This window comes from Meles meles, chromosome 3 (assembly GCF_922984935.1).
Source record: "Meles meles chromosome 3, mMelMel3.1 paternal haplotype, whole genome shotgun sequence".
Classification (NCBI taxonomy): Eukaryota; Metazoa; Chordata; class Mammalia; order Carnivora; family Mustelidae; genus Meles; species Meles meles.
Genome location: NC_060068.1, coordinates 57557289 through 57582956, shown reverse-complemented (window position 1 = coordinate 57582956; position 25668 = coordinate 57557289). Strand labels below are relative to the sequence as shown.

The window sequence follows — 25668 nt, the reverse complement described above, 5'->3', positions numbered from 1 at the left end:
GAAGTAAAAAACCAACCCAAAATCCAAACACAAACTTTAAAAAATCCTCAGAAAATTAAAAAAAAAAAAAGGTAGCTAGGCATTGTATTGCTTTGTTAGGGCTGCCAAAACAAAGTACCACAAACTTGGTTGCTTATAAAAAAGGTTATTTATTGCCTCACCAGTTCTGGAAGCTACAAATCTGAGATAAAGATGTTGACAGGGATGATTCCTTCTGAGGGCTGTAGGAAGAATCCGTTCTATGCCTCTTCCTTAGTTCTGGGTGATTAAATGGTAATCTTTGGCATTCCTTGGCTTATAGAAGCATCACCCAAATCCCTGCCTTCTTCTTTACATGGCACTATCCTTGAGTCTATGCCTAAACTTCTTCCTTTTATAAGGACATCAGTCATATTAGATTAAGACCCTATTCTACTGCAGTATGACCTCATCTTAACTAATGTTTACATCTGCAATAACTCTATTTCCAAATGAAGTTACATTCTGAAGTACCAGCATATAGGACTTCAACACAGGAATTTGGAGGTACACAATTCAATCCGTAACAGTATTTGAAGCCCTCCACTAGCTTTCCTACTTCCCTTTTCAGCTTTATTTTCCCATACCTTATTACATCACCTTACACCTGAGGCACTGCAGACAACAAAAAGCTTTCTGTGAATCACTACAATACTTGTTCTGTCCCTGTTCATTTTTCTTCCTCTAATTCTTTTGTACCCTCTCATCACATCCTGTGCATTCTTCAAGGTCAAACTCAAACGATCCTTCTAATCCTTCTAAGGATAAACCTAAGTTCTCTATCTAGAAATAACTTCTTTCTTTTTTTACTCCCTAGGTGTATTATTTGTACTTCTCTAACGGAATTTAGCATGTAATTTGTAACTTGTGTTATACATGGCTTATATTGGCCTATAATCCTTACCAGACTGTAAGCCCCATATGAAGATAAGACACACATCTAACTCATCCTTTAATTTTCTCACAGTATTCTTCAAATTGCTTTCTAACAAATATTTGTTGAATAAAGTTATAAATATCATAGAGCTTATAGTTTAAAACCTGATAATATTTTATCATTAGTATTTACTTAAGACTGGCAGAAAAAAATTTTATTAATGGGTACTTTTGACTTTAATATGTATTATGGAAATGCACAAATGTTTTCAAACCAATATATAGATTCAGATGCAAATTATGAGCCTAAAAGGTGAAATTATCAATGTCATATAAGAGCCCATTAAACAACTCTAAATTCTTTCCTACAATATTATTTTTGAAAGTTCCAATGACACAGAAACAAACTTCAGTTAATTCACTGTTACAGTTGAATAAATATTTATTAAGCCCATTCTAGGTAGTTCAAACTTATTTTTTAAAGGGGAGAAATAATCCAAAAAAATTTTTAAACTGAAAACATGGTACCAATACCAGAGAAAGATCTGACAGTCTTGAGCTGGAATTTAGTTTCCTTCGTAAGAAGCAATCATACTTTGCTTATTCTATTTTCATAAGAAAAAGTGGGTTTCATATATTATATGCTTCCTTTGTCTTTATATATATGTACTGACACTCAAACATGACACAAGTTTAGATAAATTAATAGTTATAAAATAAACCTTCAGGATTTAGTCATTCAGAGCATGGCAAGACACTTCTATACAACTTTTTTTTTAAGTGGAAAAGATAAAGATTCAAGGAGTTATACTTTTTAAACAAGCACTTTACGTGAATTTTGGTATTTACTAACTTAAGTACTCAAGGACTTGGTTTGAAGAGTCCAACAGACTGAAAGTCTGCTTTTCAAGAGTACTATGATCTTCTATTAATGGAGAGATTTTGGCATTTCTAAACTCTAACAGTTCACGATCTTTGCTTGATGTGAGTAATTCATTATCGACTACGCCAATAGTTGCATCTTCTACCAGAATATTTGCTTGGTATGCTCCAACTGGAATTTCAGGCAATCCAATGTAGTCATGATCTGCCACGACTGAGCCTTGTAAGAGATATAGACTGTCTGAAAGAAGAAACATCATAAATTCACCTTTTAGAATTACAATTAAACATCATTTAAAAATTAAACAGTGTAAAATGAGGACAAAATCCCAAGTAATAAAAATTAACTATAAGATTAACATCTGGCGGGTTCTCCTATCTGCTAAATAAATATACATGTCAAAAGGTAAATAAAATCGTACATACATTTGACAGTTCATATATATAGAATTTGGGAAAGACCAAAGATTTTATTTTACTTATTTTTTATTTTTTTAAAGAGTATATTTATTCACTTGACATGCAGAGATTACAAGCAGGCAGAGAGGCAGGCAGAGAGAGAGCAGGGAAGCAGGCTCACCGCCAAGCAGAGAGCCCGATGCGGGGCTCGATCCCAGGACCCTGAGATCATGACCGAGCTGAAGGCAGAGGCCTTAACCCACTGAGCCACCTACGTGCCCCAGACCAAAGATTTTAAAAGAGCCAACTTTTCCTGTTCTCTTGATCTGTCTTTGGCAGGTATATGTGATGTGGTAGAAGTGGTTGAAGATTATGGTGAAGATTACAAGCAAAGTTATAAAACTCTGCTTTTGATGATGATAGGCTTTATATACTTTTGCAAGGCACCTCTGAGTCAATTAACGGGATACTGAAAGATATTTAACAAATTAAATTGTTACATTTGTAACTTTAATCTTCAAAGAATCCATATTAGAACAATAATGTCAAGTTGTTTATAATTAGGACAATAGTATTGAGTTGTTTATAATATGAAATTATAAACTAAGATGAAGATGAAGCATCAGGCTTACATGACAGTTACTAGTGTCAGACTGATATGATATAGGTAAGTAAGCAGGCTTATATGTAAGTACTCAGTTTAAAATGCTTAGCTTATTTGGAGCACCTGGGTGGCTCAGTGGGTTAAAGCCTCTGCCTTTGGCTCAGGTCATGATCCCGGGGTCCTGGGATCGAGCCCCACATCGGCTCTCTGCTCGGCAGGGAGCCTGCTTCCTCCTCTCTCTCTGCTGCCTCTCTGCCTAATTGTGATCTCTGCCTGTCAAATAAATAAATAAAATCTTTAAAAAAAAATGCTTAGCTTATTTAATAACAAAATGTTCATGAACTTTTCAGGTGGAGCTAAAATCATACCAAAGAATCATGCCAAAGAATTCCCTTTGTCAGCATCTGGTTCTGTTTTGAGCAAATTTATCATTACTATCAGGAAAAAAAAAATGCTTCATATGAATGTTAAACTGACAGCAAAACAGGAGCATCTATAAAAATAAGTTTAGTGTATATAAAAGGATTCCTCCCTACCTGATATTTTAATTCATTACAACAAGGAACTCTTCCACCATAGATGATTAACTTCTTGGACCCCTGCCTTCTATTTCTGGATTTTCTCCCAAAACATTAATGATTCTAAGATTTTAATAGCTTAAAGAACCCTCAAATTTTAGGTTCAAGAAATAGCAAGAGGAAGATTAATTGTCCATTAGATTAGAAGTCAAGGAAAGTTTCTCAGAGCAGATAAATTTCCTAATAAACCCAAGAACACAATCTTATTCTACCCATTTTCGTACTAGTATGTGAAAAGCTCAATGAACCTATTCCAATCCTGTAAATTTACACACTTAAGAACTTTTGATTTAAAAACTTAAAAAGGTCAAAGCCATGCTGCTTTCTACCCACAGATGGCCTAAGTGGACTTGGGGGTGTATGGACATTTAGTTTTGCACATTTTGTTCTTCATCAGGCAGACTATACTTGGTATTTTAGTTTTGAGAGATTTTCCAAAGTTTACCCCACCAATTCTTATTCATGCAAAAGTAGTAATTAGATTGAAAAAGATGGTAAGATATACATACTATGATGAAAACAAAAGCATGGATAAATAAAGAACTAAGATTTGTTTTGTTTCATGAATGCAGACCATAACTGTGGTAGAGAGAATAATGGGTCCTGAAAGATGTTAATGTACTAAAACTCCCTGGAACCTGTAAATGCATTACCTTACATGACAAAGGAGAATTAGAGAAGTGATGGAATTAAGGTTGATAACCAGCTGACCCGAAAGTAGGAAGATTATCCTGCATTATCCAGGTGGGCCCAAGGACAAGGGTCCTTAACTGTGGAACGGGGAAGAGAGAAGGCTGCAGTAACTGTGATGTGAGGAAGACTCAACCTGTTATTGCTGGCTTTGAAGACAGAGGCAAGAGACCACAAGCCAAGCAGTGTGGGCAGTCCCTAAAAGGTGGAAAAGGCAAGGAAATAGGTTCTTTTGGGGGCCTCCAGAAAGGAACACAGCCCCAGCAATGCCTGATTTTAGCTCCATTAGACCTATCTATGCTGGAATTCTAAGCTATAGAACTGTAGAATGTGTTTTAAACCATTAAATTTATGATAATTTGCTACGGTATCAATAGGAAACTTATGAAATAAGAAAACCATCTCAGAAACAGTGAAGGGCAATCAGGAAATCTATCAAAACTCCTTCCCAAAACAAAACAATAAAACTGCTCAAAATCTTTATTGGGTAGAATAATGAGTCAGTATATTTTCCTTTTCAGAGGGGAACATTATGATTACAAAGAGATACAATGGTATGTCCTAAAACTTACTAAAATAATTAGTCTTGAAAAAGTACCTGGCATTGAACTGGACAAAATGACATACGCCCGCTTAAAATAGCAGAGAGAAATACTGTAGACCTAGTACTGAATGTGCTCCCTCTACATTATGTTCTAGATAAGAATGGATAAGTAGTTGGCAACAGAAGCTTATCTGCTTTGGAGAATGAGTCTTTAACACAGCTACAAGATATCGCAGCTGGTAGTAGCAATGACAAGTACAGACAGACAAATTCATAGTTCTTTTGGCTATACCACTTCCAAATTTATGTCAAATGAAAGAGTAGGATTTAAGACATTCAAAGGCATCTAGTTCGCTTTACATTCAGTTCAAAGACTCTTTAAAATCAGCTTTTGAGGTAAAGATTTTCAGGACAATATGTGATACTAAAGAAAAAGACGGCAGAAATCACATTTATTTTGAATTTCTACAAAGAAAAGAAACACAAAATAAGGAACAAATAGTAATCAAGAACCAGATTCCAGGATGGCCAGATCACACTTCCTTTGGTTAAAAAGAAAAAACAATTTTACCCATCTCAGTTCCTTATATGTACACTAGTACTAATATTGTAATTTCCTTTATACTACCAGAAGAAATATCTGCATAGAATTCACGCATGAGGGAAAAATTAGACTGCCTCTGTTTAGAAACTGTTCTACTCAATTGGGTTCTGAAATATGCAGCAGTAGCAAAATGTTTGGCCTCCTTTCTGAGAAAGTCTTTGGCAAGAGCAAATTGCAAAATGTTGAAGCAGATCCTGATATAGTAACATTTAAAATGTAAATTTTGTATTAAGTAAGGAAGGCTAACACATTAGAAGGCAATGAGTCCTGGATGTTGAGGTTAGGGAGAAAATCTTGCTAGAGAGGAAAGGATAACATGTACCTACATAATCTTTTTTTTTTTTTTTTTTCCTACTTAACTTACATAAGGCAGAAATCATAAAGGGCAGCTCAGTACTGAGAAGAAGTATAAGGAATGAAAGTGCTGATCTTCCAACAAAGAGAACACAGGTGCTGTGAGCTTTCAGAATTACAACAGTCCAAGGTAAGTTTATTAATATAGCAAACAGACTGTCACAAGGAGAAGGAAAGGTACTAAGAGTTTTTAACTTGAGAGTTTTGATACAGATCAGAAGCAAAGTTGAGCTATTTACTGAGCAACCCCCTTGAGGGGGGGCTTTATCCTAAAAAAATAAGGTAAGCTTAAATACTGTTATTTTTCTTGTAATATTCACTTATGCCTATTAAATAACTCAGTTGTTTAAAAATGTACTAAATTCACCTTCCATTAATTGTTACTCATATTTAAGGGATATCGATGCTTTATTTTTCTTTATAGGAAAAATTAGCTGGCTGAGGTACCAATTCACTTCCTCTCAGTTAACTGCCCCAGAGAAACTCTAGGAAGTGGTTACAATAGGACAAAATAAAACAGTCTCCATTAAATGGGATTTAATCTGAAAGCCATAGAAAAATGTAATTTATCTCTTAGTCTCTGAAAGAAAGGGTAAACGAAATCAGGCTATCCTTCTGACTGTTCAAAACCACATCTGGGGTCAAGTTCAACCTTGTTCAGGCTATCACCTCTTCTTAAAGCACCTTACTTACAGCATTTTGATTACATCCGACCTTACAGCCTCCCCTGCATCTATCATGACCTGACTATGGCATAACATATAAAAATTAATCATTTTTTTTAAAGTTCCCTAGTATATTTATCTCAAAACAGAATTCTGGATAGTATGTTTAGTTTTGGCATCATTTATCTTAGTTGATATTTTCTCATGTTAAACCGAGACACAAAGTGACAAAATATTGTGAAAGTGAAAATTGAGAAGACGTAATTCTTCCTTCTGTGAAACAGGTCTAGTATCTCCTACGTGAACTATGAGTAAATGTGTGAAAAGTACACTAGAAATCAGAATAAGATCTCTTACAAGCCTGACAGTTTCAGAAGAGTTATTCTAATAAAAGAGAATACCTGAGATCTAAAACTATACCACGTCTTATAAACATGAGAAGGGAAAAGAAAACCTAACTGAGAGAAGCGGTTTGGGCTGGGTTGGGGGTGGATTCTTATATTATTTTTAACTTCCGTCCTCATTCACAGGAAGTAAAAATGTACAGAACTGACAGATGCTTACCTTGTTCACTGGACTCTCTTACATAGGGCTTAAGATGGGACATTTTGATAGGTCTTTTAAGTCTAGTCCCAGTGTTGTCTCTCAGAACAGCACATCCACTTTCTGTAATATAGTCTATGACACAAGGACCAACCCATTCAGACTGGAACCGACCATCCTTCCACCAATTTTTCCTTTGTCTTAAAACTTCATGACCCACTTTTAAATGAAATGGGTTTAATTGCTTTGGTTTCTTTTTAACAATAATCTTGCTTTTATTTAGTTCATCAGGATTGCTGTTCTCCAACTATAAGAGCAAAATAAAACAGAAAACAAAGGGATGAAAGAGCTGTAGTTTCTTGAAGGTAAATGTAGATAACAACAAGATGGTCACGGCTAATACAAAGCAGGCATGAATCCCATTTAATTCTTTTTTTTTTTAAGATTTTGTTTATTTATTTGACAGCGAGAGACGAGTGAGAGAAGGAACAAAAGCAAGGGGAGTCGGGGAGGGAGAAGCAGGTTCCCCACTGAACAGGGAGCCAATACAGGGCTCGATCCCAGTTCCCTGGGATCATGACCTGAGCGGAAGGTAGATACTCAATGACTGAGTCACCCAGATGCCCCACCATTTAATTAATAAAGTCATATTTCAAAACCAGTATCATTATCCCAACTTTACAAAGAAGTTAAACAGATAGGTTAAGTAATCTGCCCAAATCAAACAACTGGAAAGCAACAAGACCAAGAGTATGAATTCAGCTCTACTGGATTCCAAAGAACAAAGCTTTCCCATTACTGCCTCTCAAAATTTTACAGCTAATAAGCAGACTGCGTAATCAAGACAAAAGCAGAATTTAACAGGAAAAAAAAATCTGGCTTAATATATCATATGGTATGCCATATGTGTGTGTGCATGCTGAAATTTTTTAAAGTACTTCATGAATTTTTAGACTATAGAGTTTTCTATTAAATAGAATCACCTGTCTTGCTGAAGTTGTCTTATTCTCCATTATTTTATCAGCTTCTTTAATTGCACCTAGAATTTTGGCAAACATACTTGTATCATCACCATCCACTTCATGAAGAGCATCTGAAGTCTCAGGCATATAAGGATTGCGATTAAACATTTGAAAAAATGGTGTATTTTTAGGAGGCTCCTATTTTAAGGAAAATGGACAAGGATTTGTAATAAAATATTTATGTAGCCAAACAACAGTCATAACTCAAAACTACAGAATCATAAAAAGACACATACCAAGTGAGTTACATTGAATGCAAATGAAATGGCTGATAGGTGATCATCCCAGTTGTTTGGGTGGTCAGCACAGTGTTTAGAAAGAACTGCTTTGATTGTGCTAGGTGTACTTTCGGTGGGATTAATGGTTTGGGAGGTATGAGAAATTACAATTTGCTTCATGCCGAACAATCCATACAGTTCAACATTGATCTGAAAAATATATAAAACAAAGTTGACTTTAAAATTCGTATTTTACTTTTCCCTTGACTGAATGGTTTCAAAGACTCTGAATCTTGCCTTTTTCACTGAACCATACCTACTCTATATAAAAACATACATACTGTATTTAAAACAGCAGTTACCATTTAGTGAGTCCTTACCATCTACTGGTCAATACGCTAGATGCTTTACATTACTGTCATTATACCTTACAACAATCATGAGTTCGCATTAACCCCCTTTTAAATATAAGAACTTTTGTACAGCAAGGAAATGGAAGTACAGAATTTAACACTAACTCTGAGTTCATATAACATTTTAATTCAGCAGACAACTTCTCAAACAAACACTAGGTCACAAATCTAGTTAACAGTTACGTGACTTTGGCAAGTAACTAAACTTCTGTGTACTCAGTTTCCTCATCTGTAAAATGAGGAAAATCCTACCCAGGACTTTTGAGAATTGAATGAATGCATGTTTGTAAAGTACCTAAAACAGTTATTGGCAAATATTAAGCCCTTTATAACTTGTAATGTTACTATTATTGTTGTGGCTTTATTATCTGCAGAGCCTAAAAAAAGTCAAAATGAATTTAGAAAACTTCTAACAATAAGCAGTAAAATAAGAGTAAAATAATCTATTTTTCCCACCTTATGCCTCAGATTATTTTTTCTTATTATTTTTAACTGGGTAAACTTTTGGTTAATAAACTTGTCTTTTAAAAGTTTGTATTCTTGTTGCCTAATTGTAAGAAGACAAGTAGTATCACAGTAACAAAAGAGGTAAAGCTAGTAAAAATGCACCAAAACCAAAACCACATTCCCCAAGCTTCTTGGTAAGGAATAGTCATGTGATATAGTTTTGGTAAAAAAGATGTAAGTGGAAGTTATTGGGCTGTTAAAAGTTGTTGGGTAGACTCAGCTGCTACTGGGTATTTTTGTCTATTGTCCTCCCCATTCTTTCTGTCTGAAATACAGATTTTTGTGGCATGGCCTCTGGCAGCCATATTGTGAACCTAAGACTGAGAGTCACATCTCAAAGATGGTAGAAGAGAAAGCTAGAAGCATAGGTTCCCAAAGACATTCAGGATACCCTTCCAATCCTGGACCGTCTAGCCTTCTTTTACTTTTTGGAGTTTATATATTAGGCACAAAAGGAGTTCTCTTACTTGCAGGTAATACATTTCCTAGCTGATACTTGTACTAATTTAGGCTACCTCCTTTTAATCTTTTTTTTTTTTTAAGATTATTTATTTATTTGAGAGAAAGCATGAGTTGGTGGGGGAGGAGGAAGCGGAGGAAGAAGGAGAGAATCCTAAGCGGACTCCATGTTCTGAATGCAGGACCTGATAGGGGACTAATCCCATGATCATGAGATCAAAACCTGAATGAAACCAAGAGTGGGATGCTTAACTGACTGTGCCACCCAGGCATTCCTCCTTTTAATCTTTTAATTCAGGAGTAGTTAAAAAGATATCCTAGAAAAAAAAAAAAAATCCTAGAGGGGCACCTGGCTGGCTCAGTAGGTAGAACATGCAACTCTTGATCTTTGGGCTCTAAGTTCAAACCCCATGTTGGGTGTAGAGATTACTCAAAAATAAATTATTAAAAACAAAAGAGAGAGAGAGAGAGAAATCTCAGAGAATTGGTGTCATTTGGGTCAGCCTCAATCTGAGGTCATAATCAATGCTTTTAAATGACTGAGTTCTGGAAGAGGGTCAAACCACTTCTTAGTTTCAAGAGACTGCTGTCTAGGAAAGATCCAGTGAATTCATTTGTGGGATGCCAGCCCGATATCCTAACCCAAGAGCCTTTTTTTTCCCATCAAACCAGACATTCCATTAGTTGTTACAATTTTGGTTTTCCATAGACATATTTTTAAAATCAAAGAAGTAGTTTTCCTTTGGAAAGTGTATTTTTCTTTCCTTCAGAGATTTACAAAAAGTTCATGCCCTTTATTGAAACATCTGTATTTTCATCCAACTGTGTGTAATACGCACACACTGTACGCATCCAGTGTAATATTCTAATCTTATTTCAACACTTTAGCAGTGTTTGGTATGTCTTTGCTGACAAAAGAAACCATTTCATTTTGTCACCATTATGCTAATATTTAAGCCATTTACATTACAGCAAAAAGAACACATTTTCTCAATCTTCAGTGATTTTTAGTTTTTTGCTATTAAACTTCACAAAAGAGGCTTATAAACATTTACTGCTACTTTTGTTAAAATTTCCAAAGACCTGGATTATCACATGACTTTAAACATAACCAGAAAAAGTGGTGACTCATAATAGCTTCATACGGTCATTATTTTTATCTCTGAGCACTTTATGCACTAAGGGTGAAGCTTTTCATTAGATAAGGTGGAAGCAAATCAGTATTTCAAATCAGTTTGTTGATATTTTGACTTTAGGTGACCAATTTCCTATCAGATCTAATTAGTTCATATTTGTTTTCATCTCATTAATATGTCTATAAAAGAACTAGTACCAGAAGTTAAGTAGACGTGTCAGCTCTATCATTTTCTTATGGCTGACAGGTGATTGCATTATTGTATTATCTTGTTTTCACTGTAAGAAACTTAAGCCACCTGGCTATTCTATGAGGAGTAGTTTGGTGGAAACTAGATGATATTCAGAAACGCAACTACTTCTGAAAACCAAGAATGAGCAAGGAAATTACTGAAGACCTCTTACATGTTGTGAATTCTTATTCTTTTCTCAAGATAACTTCATATATCATGTGTGATATACAATCATCTGTATATATATATGTATGTGTGTGTGATATATATCATCTCTTTTTTTGTTTGTTTTTAAAGATTTTACTTACTTAATAGAGAGATACACAGTGAGAGAAGGAACACAAGCAGGAGGAATGGGAGAGGGAGAAGCAGGCCTCCTGCTGAGCAGGGAGCCCAATGCAGGGCTCTATCCCAGGACCCTGGGATCATGACCTGAGCTGAAGGCAGATGCTTAACAACTGAGCCACCCAGAAGCCCCCAATCATCTGCCTTCTTACATGTTGTGGATTCTTACTCTTTTCTCAAGATAACTTCATATAACATGTGTGATGTACAACCACCTGCCTTGTTGATCTGGGATGCTCTTAATCATCTATACATACCATTAGCAAAACTTCTTTTCTTTTCTTATTTATTAGGTAAAAAAGAAATATAAGCAGAACTTCTAACATTGTTTATTCTATAAACTGGATTGTTTCATATGCCTCATTTTGACCATTGCTCTGTCAGTCAAGGCAGGCAAGATTATCTCATAGTTAACAGAACACATTCAAGTCTCAGCTTTAATGCAACAATTTTACTGCTTGCTTTTATGAACTTGGCTATGCATCAAAGTGTCTCTTCGTGGCAGTTATTCTTGACTATGTGCCTTAGCAGTCCTAGATGAGAGAAATCCCACCACCCTATAATGTAATAAGTGGAATGTTCAGTCAATTCCCTAGAGAAAAAGTAAGTATTATTACTATTTTTGTTTTTTAGATAAGTCAAAATGGTCTTGTCAATATTCATTCCTATTTAATTTGAACACTTTTCCACATTTGCTATTCATTTATTTTTTTACAGATTTACTTGTCTGAGAGAGAGAGAAGGAATGCGCATACTTGCGGATGTATGGGAGCTGGAGGGAGCAATAAAAAGAGGGACAAGCAGACTCCATGCTGACTGCAGAGCCAACATGGGGCTCAAACTCAGGACCCTGAGATCATGACCTGAGTGAAATTAAGAGCCAACTGAAATTAAGAGTTAACCAACTGGACCACCCAGGGCTAGGAATGGGATTTGGGGTGGGTTTCCACCATTCCCTAATTGATATAGGTGGCTCACAGCACTTAAACTATACAAACAAGGTGGTTTATGCCGAACACCATATTTCCTTTAAAAATCTAGAATTTTGGAAAAAAAAATCTAGAATTTTGGTACAAGCCAGGCAGTGGGCACCTTCGTGACTAGCTACCAAAAAAAAAAAAAAAATCCTAGGCACTGAGGGGCACCTATGTGGCTGTTGGTTAAGTGCCTGCCTTTGGCTCAGGTCATAATCTCGGGGTCCCGGGATTGAGCCCCACATTGGGTTCTCTGCTCAGTGAGGAGTCTGCTTCTCCATCTTACTTTCCTTCTGCACTCTCCCTCTCTCTCTCAAATAATAATTAAAAAAAAAAAAAAAAGATTAACCTTTAAAAAAAAAATCCTAGGCACCGTGTCTCTAATGAGCTTCTCTGGTAGCACATTTTACATGTGCTTGCTTTAATTCCTTGTTGACAGAATTAAACATGTCTGGCTGTAACTTTTGTTTATATCAGTACTCTGTTTAATTATGAAAATTTTAAAATATGCCTTAAGTGTCATAGTCACTATTCCTTTTTTAGAATTTTCACATATATTCTTGCCTGCATATTCTTTCAAGTTAACTTTAATCTGTAAAAAGGTGAGGGCAAGAAATAAGCTCCCTCCTTATTAATGCTTATTAGAAATTAATTATATAAGTTACTTTGATTTGGGAAAAATCAATACCTTTCAATATTGAATATTCTCATTCATAAACATGATATATTTCTCCACTTAGTCAACTCTCCCTCTATATGTCAATCATATAATTTTTTTTTTAACGATTTTATTTTTAAGTAATCTCTACGCAACCCTGAGATCAAGAGTCATTTGCTCTATCCACTGAGCCAGCCAGGGACCCCCAATCATGGAATTTTTAAGCTAGAAGTAAACAAGGATTATTTGCTCCAGCTTCCTCATTCTAGTTTTAGGAAACCTGAAGACAGATTTACAATTACTTACTTGCACAATCAATACAAAAATCCTGCTCTCTTAATTGCCAGTCCAGCTACCTTTGTGCTATGCAATATTAAACTTCAATTATCTTTGCCAATTTATATAAACTTACTAAGAACCCTATAATGCACAGGTGTGCACAGCACTGAAAGGTTAGTAAAATATGCTCTTAGACCTAACTAATTATTTGTCTTACCTCATGAATGAACTCTTCTCTTTGGTCCATTATTATTTTCTGAGGTGGTCCATATAAGAAAAATATATTGATAATAGCTTTAGAAATTTCTGATGCTGAAACATCGCAGAGAGGCAAAATCACAACCCATTTTGTGAACAAATCTGTCATGATTATAGTATAAACATGACTTCTGTTGCTTGCATGAAATGGGCCCATCAGATCAACAGTAACTATACTCCATGGATTCTCCACCTTCAGAAGGTGCTGTTTCGGTGCTAGAATAACTGTATTTTTTGCCACTTGGCAATGCTGACAAGCATATACCTATAAAACAGGCACACAATAAGAAAAAAGATATATAGATGTTTATATAGTCAACATAATAAAAGCAGTCTTATAAATATGTTTTTATTAAAATGGCTAATAGTTACTTTCCGTTTTGAAGGAGAAACCTTTAGATTATTCTCAGAATAGAATAAAAACCTTCTGTTCAGAATAATAAGCAAGTAATTACTTGCTATTACAATCCAGTGACTACTTTAAGGGGTCTTATTAACATTGACCATCACTCTAGTTTACATTCAACAAATATTTTTTATGTAAATAAATCTTAAAACAAATTTCTTATATCAAATTTGTTATATTTTTAAGTCAGTATCTGAATATACAAAACTTCTATAAGGTAAAGATTTTTGATCTATTCAGTGGTATTTACTAAAACATAATTTTATTCAAAAAATACTTAGAGATGCCAGAAATTCCTCAAGGTCCCAGGAAAATAGAAAGAACAAAAACAAAGCCCATGCTGCCATGGAGCTTTTAATGTGAGTGGGATGAGAACTGATTAACATATGGATGGTGCCAATGCTCAGCATATTTCTAGAATTCCACTTTGGAAACCACTTTCAAACCAACTTGTGAACAAAATTTTATAAACTCTCTTTGCATAGTTACTTTTAATCAGAAGTTTTATTGTCCAAATTATATACTAGCTTTCATCATAAATAACCTCTATTTCTAAAAATCATATCCATTCTCAAATGATAAAGATCTGACAAAGATCAAAGAAATGTGTGGCAGGTTCTAAAAGCAAATACAAATATTGAGGTCTACCTGCACAGACAACAAACTGGTATTACAAACAATATTTAAACGTTGCTTTAATTCTTTACACCTGAAGTGACAATCTTCTGATGTACTATTATAATTATTAAAAGGATCTCACATAGACACCAAGTCATATAGAGTACACTAGAAGGAGTAGGGATCAGATGACCTACCAGTAAAAACACCAGAATTCCTAGATGAATATACTATAAGAAGCTGAAGGTTGTAAAAAGTTATAAAGTTACAAAACTCAGACTAATGTCATCATTTTTACAACTTGATTTTGACTTTAGTTGGTATTGGGTCTCTGCCATATTCAACATTTTCTACATCAAGATGAGATATGCACAAAAGATAAGAGCACACACTGGACCTGACTTACAAACAGATTCTCTTCTCAAGAAGAGATTAAATGATGGCCATCAAAGAGGTAATCATTTAGTCAAAGGAATTTCACCTCCATTTGAATTCTGCCAATATAAAAGAGTTCAATGATGAAAATCTGGTTCTAAATAATCTATTTTAATATGCTGTTTTTCAAAATTTTAAATACTCTTTTAGTTCAAATTATGCTTTAGTGATTCTTTTTTTTTTTTTTTAAGATTTTATTTATTTGACAGACAGAGATCACAAGTAGGCAGAGAGGCAGGCAGAGAGAGAGGGAGAGCAGGAGAAGCAGGCTCCCCACCGAGCAGAGAGGCCGATATGGGACTCGATCCCAGGACTCTGGGATCATGACCTGAGCCGAAGGCAGTGGTTTAACCCACTGAGCCACCCAGGCGCCCCTGCTTTAGTGATTCTAAAGGAGAATTTGAAAACCTGATTTCTTTTTTTTTTTTGAGGGGGGGTAAGGAGGGGAAGAGGGAGAGAGAATCTTAAACAGGTTTCATGCCCAGTGCAGAGCCCAAAGTGGGGCTCTGTCTCACAACCCTGAGATCATGACCTCAGCTGAAATCAAGAGCCAGGCACCCTGAAGGAGAATTTTGGTGGGAAATAAAACTCCTTTTAAATGTTTTTGTACAAACACTACCCATAGAAAAAGTACTTAACAAGAGGTAATATCCAGAGTAAATCTGAAGCAATAATGAATTCTGGATATCTACTACAAAGATATTATTTAAAATATTCTTAATATATAAGCCATACCCACTGTTTGACATCATGGGTCACAGAAGTCCAATAATAATTGGATTCCACTAGAGTAAGGGTCCTGGATATGCCATGATGAGCTCCCGTGTCATTTTCATGGCATTCTCTTAGGACTTTCTTTTTTTCTTCTTCTGAAACAATTACCAAACGATTTTGTTTTCTGTCTTTTCCAACATAAAACAGCTTTTTTTCTGGAATAAATAATAACAAAAAGATACTATTGCAATTTTTAGAGATCAATATAGTTTTAAGATAATCTAATCATGGCCTTACCATCAAACCATTATGGTTTTTTAAAATCTTTTCCCCTCTAAGACAGAATACTTATTTGTAATGAATGCATACATACAACCTGAAAGGTTCTCAGCTGTTATGTTTGCTTGTTATGTAGGAGGATCACTAGTTGCTGTAATTTTGTAGCTATCCATACCAGTGGAGCTAGTTTTTTTACCAAAACATGTGATAACTACAGGAGTATGAAATTATCTTTTTATAGGAGTACTCAAACTGGAAAAATACTTTCAGGCACCCCTTAAAAATGGCATGAATTAGCAGATGAATTATGCATAGATAAGCAACTTCTGGAACAGAATTTTTCAAAATAGTATTTCAACATAACTTACATTTTTATAAGCACTCATGCTGTTAAGTTTTTCTAGATTTGAACAGGAGGTGGGAAGTGTAAAGCAGGAAAGCAAGAGAACCTTTATCCTTAAGATAGTTCTCTGTTTTCCTCTGGAGGGTACCTGAGAAGAATCCATAGCTGGAAAGCAATTGAGGTGGGGAAAAAAATCACTCTCTCTCTCCAGTGTGGATGAAATAGCTATTCAAATTCCAAAATACAGCACTAAGTTACTAGTGTTTAATTAAGCATATGCTGAGTGAAACATTCCTTCCTTGAATTAGAAGGTAAGCAACTTAAGGGCAGGAATCTTATCTACCTTATTCATCCATGTATTACCCCTAAGGCCTAAAATGTGATTGACACACAGTAGGAACTTGGTAAACATTTGTTGCATAAATGTTTAAATAAATAAGTGAATGAATGAATCATAACTTTACTAAGACTTAAGAGGTGTACTTATGAAGTATATAAGACGGGGTATACACAGAGATACGAGGAAGTATTTATATATTATTTTAAAGTCCCCTGATTTTGTACCTAGAGGAAAAACTTCCATTAATTAATAGCACCAACATTCATTTAGTCCTTTGGCAACCTAACTTCTGGCTTATTTCATTGCAAACGCCTCTTCCCTTTGAAGGAAGAGGAGAAAGAAGGAAAAATTACCATAATCTTTCAACATCTACTACCTTTCAAATATTTAATCCATTCAGGGGGATTAAGTATCCAAAAATGAATGTGATCCTGAAAATATCTGATGGCAGAGGGACCACAGAAATAAATACAGTAAAAAGTTAATGTCAATATTTTCATATCAGCATCAAATAAGTTCTTCATCGATAGTGACATAAGTGCTAGAAAATGCCATTAAAGTAGAAACTACCTGAGGACAAAAGCATGAGATGTTAATTTAAGTGAGTGTTTTTTATTTTTTTGCCATGGTTATCATTTTCTATGATTTAAAATGTCCTTTTCATGCTTACTGGTATTCAGTTAGCTTCACTGGAATTTTTATTTTGCTTTTGACTGAGTGTCATCATCAATTACGTTGGTAATTGTTTTTTTTTTTTTTTAAAGATTTTATTTATTTATTTGACAGAGATCACAAGTAGACAGAGAGCCAGGCAGAGAGAGAGGAGGAAGCAGGCTCCCTGCTGAGCAGAGAGCCCGATGCGGGGCTCGATCCCAGGACCCCAGGATCATGACCTGAGCCGAAGGCAGAGGCTTCAACCCACTGAGCCACTCAGGCGCCCCTTCGCTGGTAATTGTTAAGCAACAACCAGTTACTGCAGAAAATTCTCTGAACTCCACAAAGTACACATGGAAAATCATCTATATTAACTCTACACTTAAGATTTGGGGCATACATGTTACCTTTGTTTATTTTCTTTTTCTTTCCTTCGTTTTTAGAGACAGAGAGGAAGAGTGTGTGTATGAGCGGGGGTAAGGTGACAGGGAGGGGGAGAGGGAGAGAGAATCTTAAAGAGACTCCAGACCCAGCACAGAGCCCCACACCGGGCTCCACCTCACGACCCTGAGATCATGACCTGAGTCAAAATCAAGAGTCAGATGCTTAACCAACCCAGCCATGCAGGTGCCCCAGTGTTACCTTTGAAGATAAATTTTTTTGCTGCTCTTCTTATGCCACTTCTTTCACTTGGTAGTGTAGTTGGATGATATTCACCAGTTCGTTTATAATATGCAATCTGTTTAAGATGAAGGTCACCGTTTTTTCCACTACGGACCATGATGAACCTAGGTAAAGGTATTTAAAGATATAATTTGAATGCTAAGTTCATTCAGTTGCTATTTCGGTTCAGGCTTCTGTCACATTTCTGCTTACATATGAATTGAACATTCCCGGAATATTATCTGTGATGGAGATAAATATAGTACAGAAAAGGAACTGTGTGGTGTATGTGAACTAAAATATTCAAAAGCTATTTTTGAGACACATCATAACACATTATCTTGTCTCCTTCCATGTGAAAAGAAATGCTGAAAATTTTCCACATACTGGGAAAAAACAAAATAAATGATTACACTTCAAAAAGTTTTGCTTAAAGTCTCTCACTACCATCAATCGAAATCTTACTTACATAGAATGGTTCTGTTGCATGACATTTAAATACATGATAGATTATAAAGGGGAGAAATCGGTTTTTTTTTTCCTTCTAAATATATTCATGGTCATTGCGAAGTGAAAAAAAAAAAAATGCCCCTTAAGTAATTTATGAAAAAGATCTATTTTGGAAATGTTTAAATGATAAATGACAGAAAAGATACTTAGTTATGCCAGGTCTCATATACTCTTCTGAACTATATACAAGCTGCTTTTTCTTGAACAGAAATGACTTTTGGTTCTGTACATACTCTACCTATGTTATAAAGAAAAGTCTAGCCGTACTGGCAAAAACAAAACAAAATAAAATTTGTCTATTATAGACCATAAATTATATGAGAAACCAGTAAGTTAAAAAGAAAAAAGCCCCTTTCATATTTTTAGGTGAAAGAAACTGTTCTGTGCAGATTATTCTGTTTGCCACCACCCCCACCCTTCCAGATCAATCTTTTGGCCTCTCTTTCCCTGCTACTGTGCCCTGAGAGACTGACCCCTACCACCCATCCCATCTGTCACAGAAGACCTCTTGATGCCTTTACTTTGTCATCCTCAATACAGTTTTTCCCCTGCCAAATGATTCTGTGGCAAACTTACACTCTTCATCAATTTTCATTTTAGGGAAACTGGTGAATCAAGTAGGGAATACAGACTATTCTGGTCGACCTATCCATTTGCCTGCCTCTAACTCTAGCTCTGTATTAAACCTCCTCAACTCTTAAAACAAACCAGCAAGCAAAAATCATTTATCCTATTTTCAACTCTAAGGTACACTGACACAAGCTCTTCCATGTCCAAGGGAGAGAAAGAACTGTCCTGTCTCATTTTATTTCTTAAAGATTTTATCTTTAAGTAATCTCTATACCCAACATGGGACTCAAACCCACAACTCTCAGATCAAAAGTCACATGCTCTGCTCACAGAGTCAGCTAGGCATCCCTGCTGTTTCTCATTTTAGATTAAATCACTAGGGTCTATATTCTTTAAATATATGACCAACCCCAAATTATGGTTTTCTATGAGTGGCTTTGGAATCAACAATGTTCTAAATCATCTAAAAGAAAACCTTGAAACATTCCATCCTAGCCAGCTGCTGAGCATAGTATCTGGAGGAAGATATGGTTTATACAAATAAGATAAAATCCTTTATTGCCTTCCTTTCAGAGATCAGTAAAGGTTGCAAAAACCTGAAGGACCTTAAAAAGAAAAGGGAAGAAGCATTTTCAGGCCTATTAAAAAGCCTCCAGGAGCAAAACACCAAACTCGCACACCTTATGAGAAAATACAGGTCCCGTAACACAGAGGGATATGGGTAATTGTAACCAGTAGAAAAAAAAACTGGCTATTGGACAACATGAATTTCTCCATAAACTACAGTGATGTCCATTATTTTCCCCTTATACTTAAAAATTTCTATCTTTTAAGTTCCCCCAACTGTCCCCTACAATTCTCCAGGGTGTCTTAGTCCACTTGGGTTGCTCTAACAATATACCATAGACTGGGTGTCTTATTAACAACAAACATTTATTTCTCACAGTTCTAGAGGCTGAAAAGTCTAAGCACAAGCTGTTAGATTCAATGTCTGGTGAAAGCTTGCCTCTTGCTTCATAGATTACCTCTTTGCTTTGTCTTCATATAACAGAAGGTGCTGGGGAGCTCTCTGACATCACTTTTAAAAGAGCACTAATTCTAGGGTGTCTGGGTGGCTCTGTCTGTTAAGTACCAACTCCTGATCTCAGCTAAGGTCTTGATCTCAGGGTTATGAGTTCAAGCCTTGCATTGGGCTCCACACTGGGCATGGAGACTACTTAAAACAATGACAACAACAACAACAAAAACGAGGGGCACTAATTCCATTCTTGAGGGCTCCATCCTCATGACCTAATCACTTTTCAAAGGCATCACCTCTTAATACCATCACACTGGTGGTTAGGATTTCAACATACAGATTTGCAGGAGCGGGGGTATGGGGGAGAGAATACACAAACATTCAGTCTATAGCACTGGGGATACCAGAAAATCTTTTCTCTAATTACTCAATATAAGATAAAGCCCTCAGTACATTCAAGCATCTGTGCTATTAGGATACTCCTGGCTGTCCTACCTAAAATACATGAACAAAGATTCATGTTCAGAAAGTCTACTCTCTGAAATTAACCTTTCCATTTTCAAACCCTTAACTTTTGAAGAACTGAAAATACATCAAAATAGAGGAATTTTGCTCCTCAGAGCAAGAGCGTAGTACAAGAGTTCAAGGAATAGAAGAAATCAATAAACAAAATTTTGAAGACTGAGTTCTCTGAGGATTTTGGCTTTGTTGTTTGTTTTTTGTCATTAACGTAGAGTGGACTCTTCTAATGGTGGAAGACATAAAAATCAGAAAATTTCCACATATTTTTGTATCTCACAAGTGTGTTATATAAGGGTTGTTTGTCTTAGTAAAGAAGAGAACACTTAAAGAGTTGCTTATTTGTTTGACAGTTACCTTGAAACTTAGAACTATTCATTGTCCTAAGCATAATATTTTTATCTTCCAAATCAATTATTAGACAGAGTAGACACTATTAAAATACTGCCTTTGGCCGTCTTTGGCCGTCTCCACTGCTTACTGACAAAGTCTGAACTATTTAGCCAAGCCTCTACAACCTGACACAAAACAAGCTGTTTCATCTCTTATCTTCTTTACATGCCTTTGCCCACATCCCAACCACTCTCTGTACCTTGGTTTATGTCAACATTTTCCCCATGAATGGTTTATCCTTCCAATTCTATCTGAGTAAATCTTTTTTTAAAAAGATTTTATTTATTAGAGAGAGAAAAAAGCAGACTTCCCACTGAGCAGGAAACCCAACTTGGGCTAGATCCCAGGACTCAGCATCATGACCTGAGTCCACGGCAGATGCTTAACCAACTGAGCCACCTAGGTGCCCCTATCTGATTAAGTCTTAACCATTTTTCAAAATAAATCTCTAGTGCCTCACTGAAGCAAGCCTTCCATGATGTCTGAATCTGAAGCGATCACAAGCTCTCCTGACTTTTTTGTATCATTGTAGAACCTCCTATGTTTTACTCACTGCTGCAGTTGTCAGGCCTTTCATCCATGTAACTTTTTATTTGTTCATTCACTTACCAAGTCCTTAAATCCTTATATGCACTAGGTTATGGGAATACAACGCTAAATAATAAAAAACCAAAAACCTTTTGTTCTTTTATTATTTTTTTAAAGATTTATTTATTTATTTGTTTGAGAGAGAGAGAGAGAGAGAGCACACACGCGAGAGGAGGGAGAAGTAGAACAGGAGCAGGGGGAGAGGGCAGAGGGAGAGAATCTCAAGCAGAAACCACCTCAGCATGAAGCTCATTGCAGGGGCTTGATCCCATGACTCTGAGATCATGACCTGAGCTGAAATCAAGAGTCAGATGCTTTATCAACTGCGCCACCCAGGCTCCCCAAAAAACTTTTGTACTTTTAAAGGCAATGTTAAGAAAGTGAAAAGAATAATAACAGCTGGGAGAAAATATTTGCAGTATACAAATATAATAAAAAACTTGTACTCAGAACTTATAAAGAACTCTTCTTTCTTTCAAGTTTTCACTTAAATTCTAGTTAGTTAACATATATGGTAAAATTGGTTTCAGGTGTAGAATTTAGTAGTTCATCAATATATATAACACCCAGTGCTCATCACAAGTGCCCTCCTGAATACCCATCTCCCACACTCCTCCCTCCATCAACCCTCAGTTTGTTCTCTGCAGTTAAGAGTCTCTTACGGTTTGCTTCTCTTTTTTTTTCGTTCCCTATGTTCATCTGTTTTGTTTCTGAAATTCCACGTATAAGTGAAAGATGGTATCTATAGTATAATACTCTAGTATATACTCTAGTATAATACTCTAGCTCCATCCCCATCATTGTAAAGAATTTGTAAAGAATTCTTAAATCTTGGGTGTCTGGGTGGCTCAGTGGGTTAAAGCCTCTGCCTTCGGCTCAGGTCATGATCCCAGGGTCCTGGGATCGAGCCCCACATCAGGCTCTCTGCTCGGCGGGGAGCCTGCTTCCTTCTCTCTCTCTGCCTCCTCTCTGCCTACTTGTGATCTCTCTCTGTCAAATAAATAAGTAATATCTAAAAAAAAAAATAATTCTTAAATTTCAATAAGGTACAAATCAACTTAGAAAATGGGCAAAAGATTTGAACAGACCTTTCATCAAAGAAAATATGATTTGCAAATAAACACATGAAAATATGCCCAACATAACCAGACATTTTAAAAAAACAAAGTTAAAATACTGCTATACATCTATCAAAATGGCAAAAAAAAACCAAAAAACAAAAAAGAAACAAAACCTAACAATACTAAGTACTACCAAGGATATAGAGCTTCACTGACGAGAATACAAAATGGTACAAACATGCTGGAAAACAGTTTTAACCCAAGAGCAATTAAAGTATATGTCCATACAAATGTGTATGGGGCTGTTTCTAGAAGCTTTATTCCTAACAGCTGAAATCTGAAGACAAACCAAATGCTCAGCAACTGGTGAGTGGATAAACAAATCATGGTAGAACTATATGGTGAAATACTACTCAGCACTGATAACGAACGAACTAAAAAGATACTTAATAGGGATTAATCTAAAAAATCATGTTTTTATGCTAAATGAAGAAAGTCAGACACAAAAGGCTACATACTATATGCTATTATTTAAATGACATCTGAAAAAGCCAAAACTACAAGGGCAAGGAATAATTTTTTTTAATTAGAGGAGAATTTTTAAATTAACTGCAAAGGCAATTTTAAACATTTATACCATGCTTTACTGTGATGATCCTCACAACATCCTATGAAGTAGGCACTAGTTGTATATCCACTTTATAGATAAGAAAATAGAGTTTCAGAGAGATTATCCAATTTACTCAAAGCAACACAGTGAGTGGAGGCACTGACATCTGACCCTTGTTTTCTGTTGTTTCAAATTTTCTGATGGCTTCTTTTCCCCTGCTATGCTAATAACTTCATTATTGTCAACCTCAAATTTCACAATGCTTGGTTCAGGCCTCTTCTAGTTAAGTTGTAAAATGATTTTGTAATTAATAATTCAGATTACATATGAGAAGTGACAAAGTCTTATTAATTTTTAATGTTTATATCATTTCACATAGTTTGGGACACAGTAGACATTCACATATTTGTGAATGAGCAAAGAATTATTTGCCATTTCTCATAGGAAAGATAGCAGTGAATTAAAAAAAAAAAAAGAGCACATGTTCCAAACGTAATTGTTATTGCACTCAGGAAAACATTACTTCACTTACATATATATGGCACTGTAAGTAGGGTGTGTCTAAGAAGTCATGGTTTTTAGGAGTCAAAATTTCTGGTGTATGAGCTACCTAAGCTTCAGTAATCACGTGTGAAAAAAGAAAATAATACTTATTCCTCCTTTTTCATAAATATCAGGATCAGTGAGATTAAGGATTTGCAAAGTCCCTTGCAAATGGTAATTCAATATATAATTATTGTTAAAATATTTATTATTATCATTCATATCAAGCTATTCAAAGTAATAGAAAACTCAAAACCTTTATCTACAAGGAAAAAGATTTTAAAATCTTGTTTTCATTAATGGTGATTAATGTTTTATGGTAATGTTTATGTTTTAATGCTAACAAGGAAAGCCAGAAGACTGAAGAGTTGCACACTTTATAATGATTACAGTCTAATGTGGTTCACAAGCTTAAATACATAAGAAAAATCAGTTCACAAAAAGGAAAGTCATCTAAGTAGGTAAAAATTTGCTGCTAATATTTGGCATTTATATACAGAAATAATACAGGCTTTAAGCTGTAAGAGTAGAACAAACACAAATCAAGTAGCTTCCTATATCCAAATATTAAACAAAAGTATCATTTACGGGGCGCCTGGGTGGCTCAGTGGGTTAAGCCGCTGCCTTCAGCTCAGGTCATGATCTCAGGGTCCTGGGATCGAGTCCCACATCTGGCTCTCTGCTCAGCGGGGAGCCTGCTTCTCTCTCTCTCTGCCTGCCTCTCTGCCTACTTGTGATCTCTCTCTCGCTGTCAAATAAATAAATAAAAAATCTTAAAAAAAAAAGTATCATTTACAAGTGAGAATTAAGCAGTTTAAGTTATAAAAATAAAGATTAATCCTTCTTTAAATAGTCCTTATTTTTAAGAATTTGTGTTAAGGAAGTACTTGCGTATTAAATATGTAGGGATGACAAAAGGAGGTGAAGGTGAGGGTGGCTGATTACAAGGTCTAATTTTGCAAGAGGAACTGTCACGGTCAAATTTGGTTGAGCTTTAACGCTAGGTCCCTAAGACAACGTCAAATAAAATCAATAAGTAGTTGAGTAAATATCTGTTATTTAATTCCTTTCATTTTATCTTGTGTATGCAAAAAGTAAGGCAGTTAAGTATCACTTTAAATAAGAATTGGACAAAACCCATCATGGGCAACAACTTAAGTCTCCAAAAAGTTGTCAAATCCATGTGTTCCAGCTTAAAAACTTAAATTTTGCAATATTTCAAGAGACATATTAACTTGTGATCAGAATTTTTACTTCTGATTTAGTCTAATCATTGAGAAAAAGAGGAAAACAATTTTTGTAATGTCTAAGAATGGGAAAACTAATTACACCGGAACACTTCTAATCTGCTTCACTTCAACCTACAAATTCGTTTAACCAAAATGCCTTCACTTCCAGAAGCATACACGTAAAGTCACGTGTGATACATGAATTTCCATTTTGAACACGGTTTCTCTACTTTGGCCCAGAAACGCTCATTTGAGGAAAACCCACACTGAGGTAGTGTTCATTTCCTTTTAAACTACACTACCGGACAAGATTCTCCCTTGAACAAGCAATTTTCCCCGCCGAAGGAAATTTTAATTTGGGGGCAAAGGGCAATATTCCAGATCAAACGACAACGATGGTAAAGTCAAGTGGGAGAATTCTTCAGAGTCTGCCAACTGCGGCGGTCAACCTGCTCGCGGTCTCGGACGCTACTTTACTATCGGAGAGCATTTCCAGCGAGTTTGAATGGCTCGTTAATCAATTCTTAAGGGCAAGGTCCAGCAAAACATAGCCTGATCAGCCAAACAATCTGAAGTAAAACTCGGTCCCACAGACGAAGCACTACCCCACGCCCGACTACAGAACTCGCCCCTTTTCAATTCAGCGGGCGCGGGACACCGCAACGCCCAAGTGAGGCCCTCTCTCTCCAAGAGCGCCTGCGCAATCTCCGCGGTCAATTAAACGCGTCCTTAAACTAGTCGATGCAAATGGTTTCGAAATTACTGTCAGGTGATGCCTCACTTTAAAAACCACTACCTCTAACAAAGCATACAAGAATGACCACTCACCGAAAGTGGTCCTAAACACAAACGACAGGATTTAAGCTTCCTCTCGCGACTTATCTGGTGCTGCCGGAAACGGAACTACCGTGCCTTTAA

General features: G+C 35.9%; 1 protein-coding gene across 4 annotated transcripts; it reads right to left on the bottom strand.

The window, feature by feature from the left end:
* Positions 1–164: 164 nt before the first annotated feature.
* On the bottom strand, positions 165–25668 carry GIN1 (gypsy retrotransposon integrase 1). Of its 4 annotated transcripts, XM_045998695.1 has the most exons (8): positions 25579–25668; positions 17689–17834; positions 15452–15645; positions 13217–13522; positions 8016–8207; positions 7741–7917; positions 6779–7064; positions 165–2017 (listed from the first exon to the last, which is right to left on the bottom strand). In XM_045998695.1, the coding sequence occupies exons 2-8, from the start codon at positions 17825–17827 to the stop codon at positions 1743–1745; spliced, it is 1569 nt and encodes a 522-aa protein (XP_045854651.1). In that variant the 5' UTR covers positions 17828–17834; positions 25579–25668; the 3' UTR covers positions 165–1742. The 4 variants fall into 4 exon arrangements, with proteins under 4 accessions (XP_045854651.1, XP_045854652.1, XP_045854653.1 ...); XM_045998696.1 differs by lacking the exon at positions 7741–7917; XM_045998697.1 differs by lacking the exons at positions 15452–15645; positions 25579–25668 and having other exon boundaries at positions 17689–17815.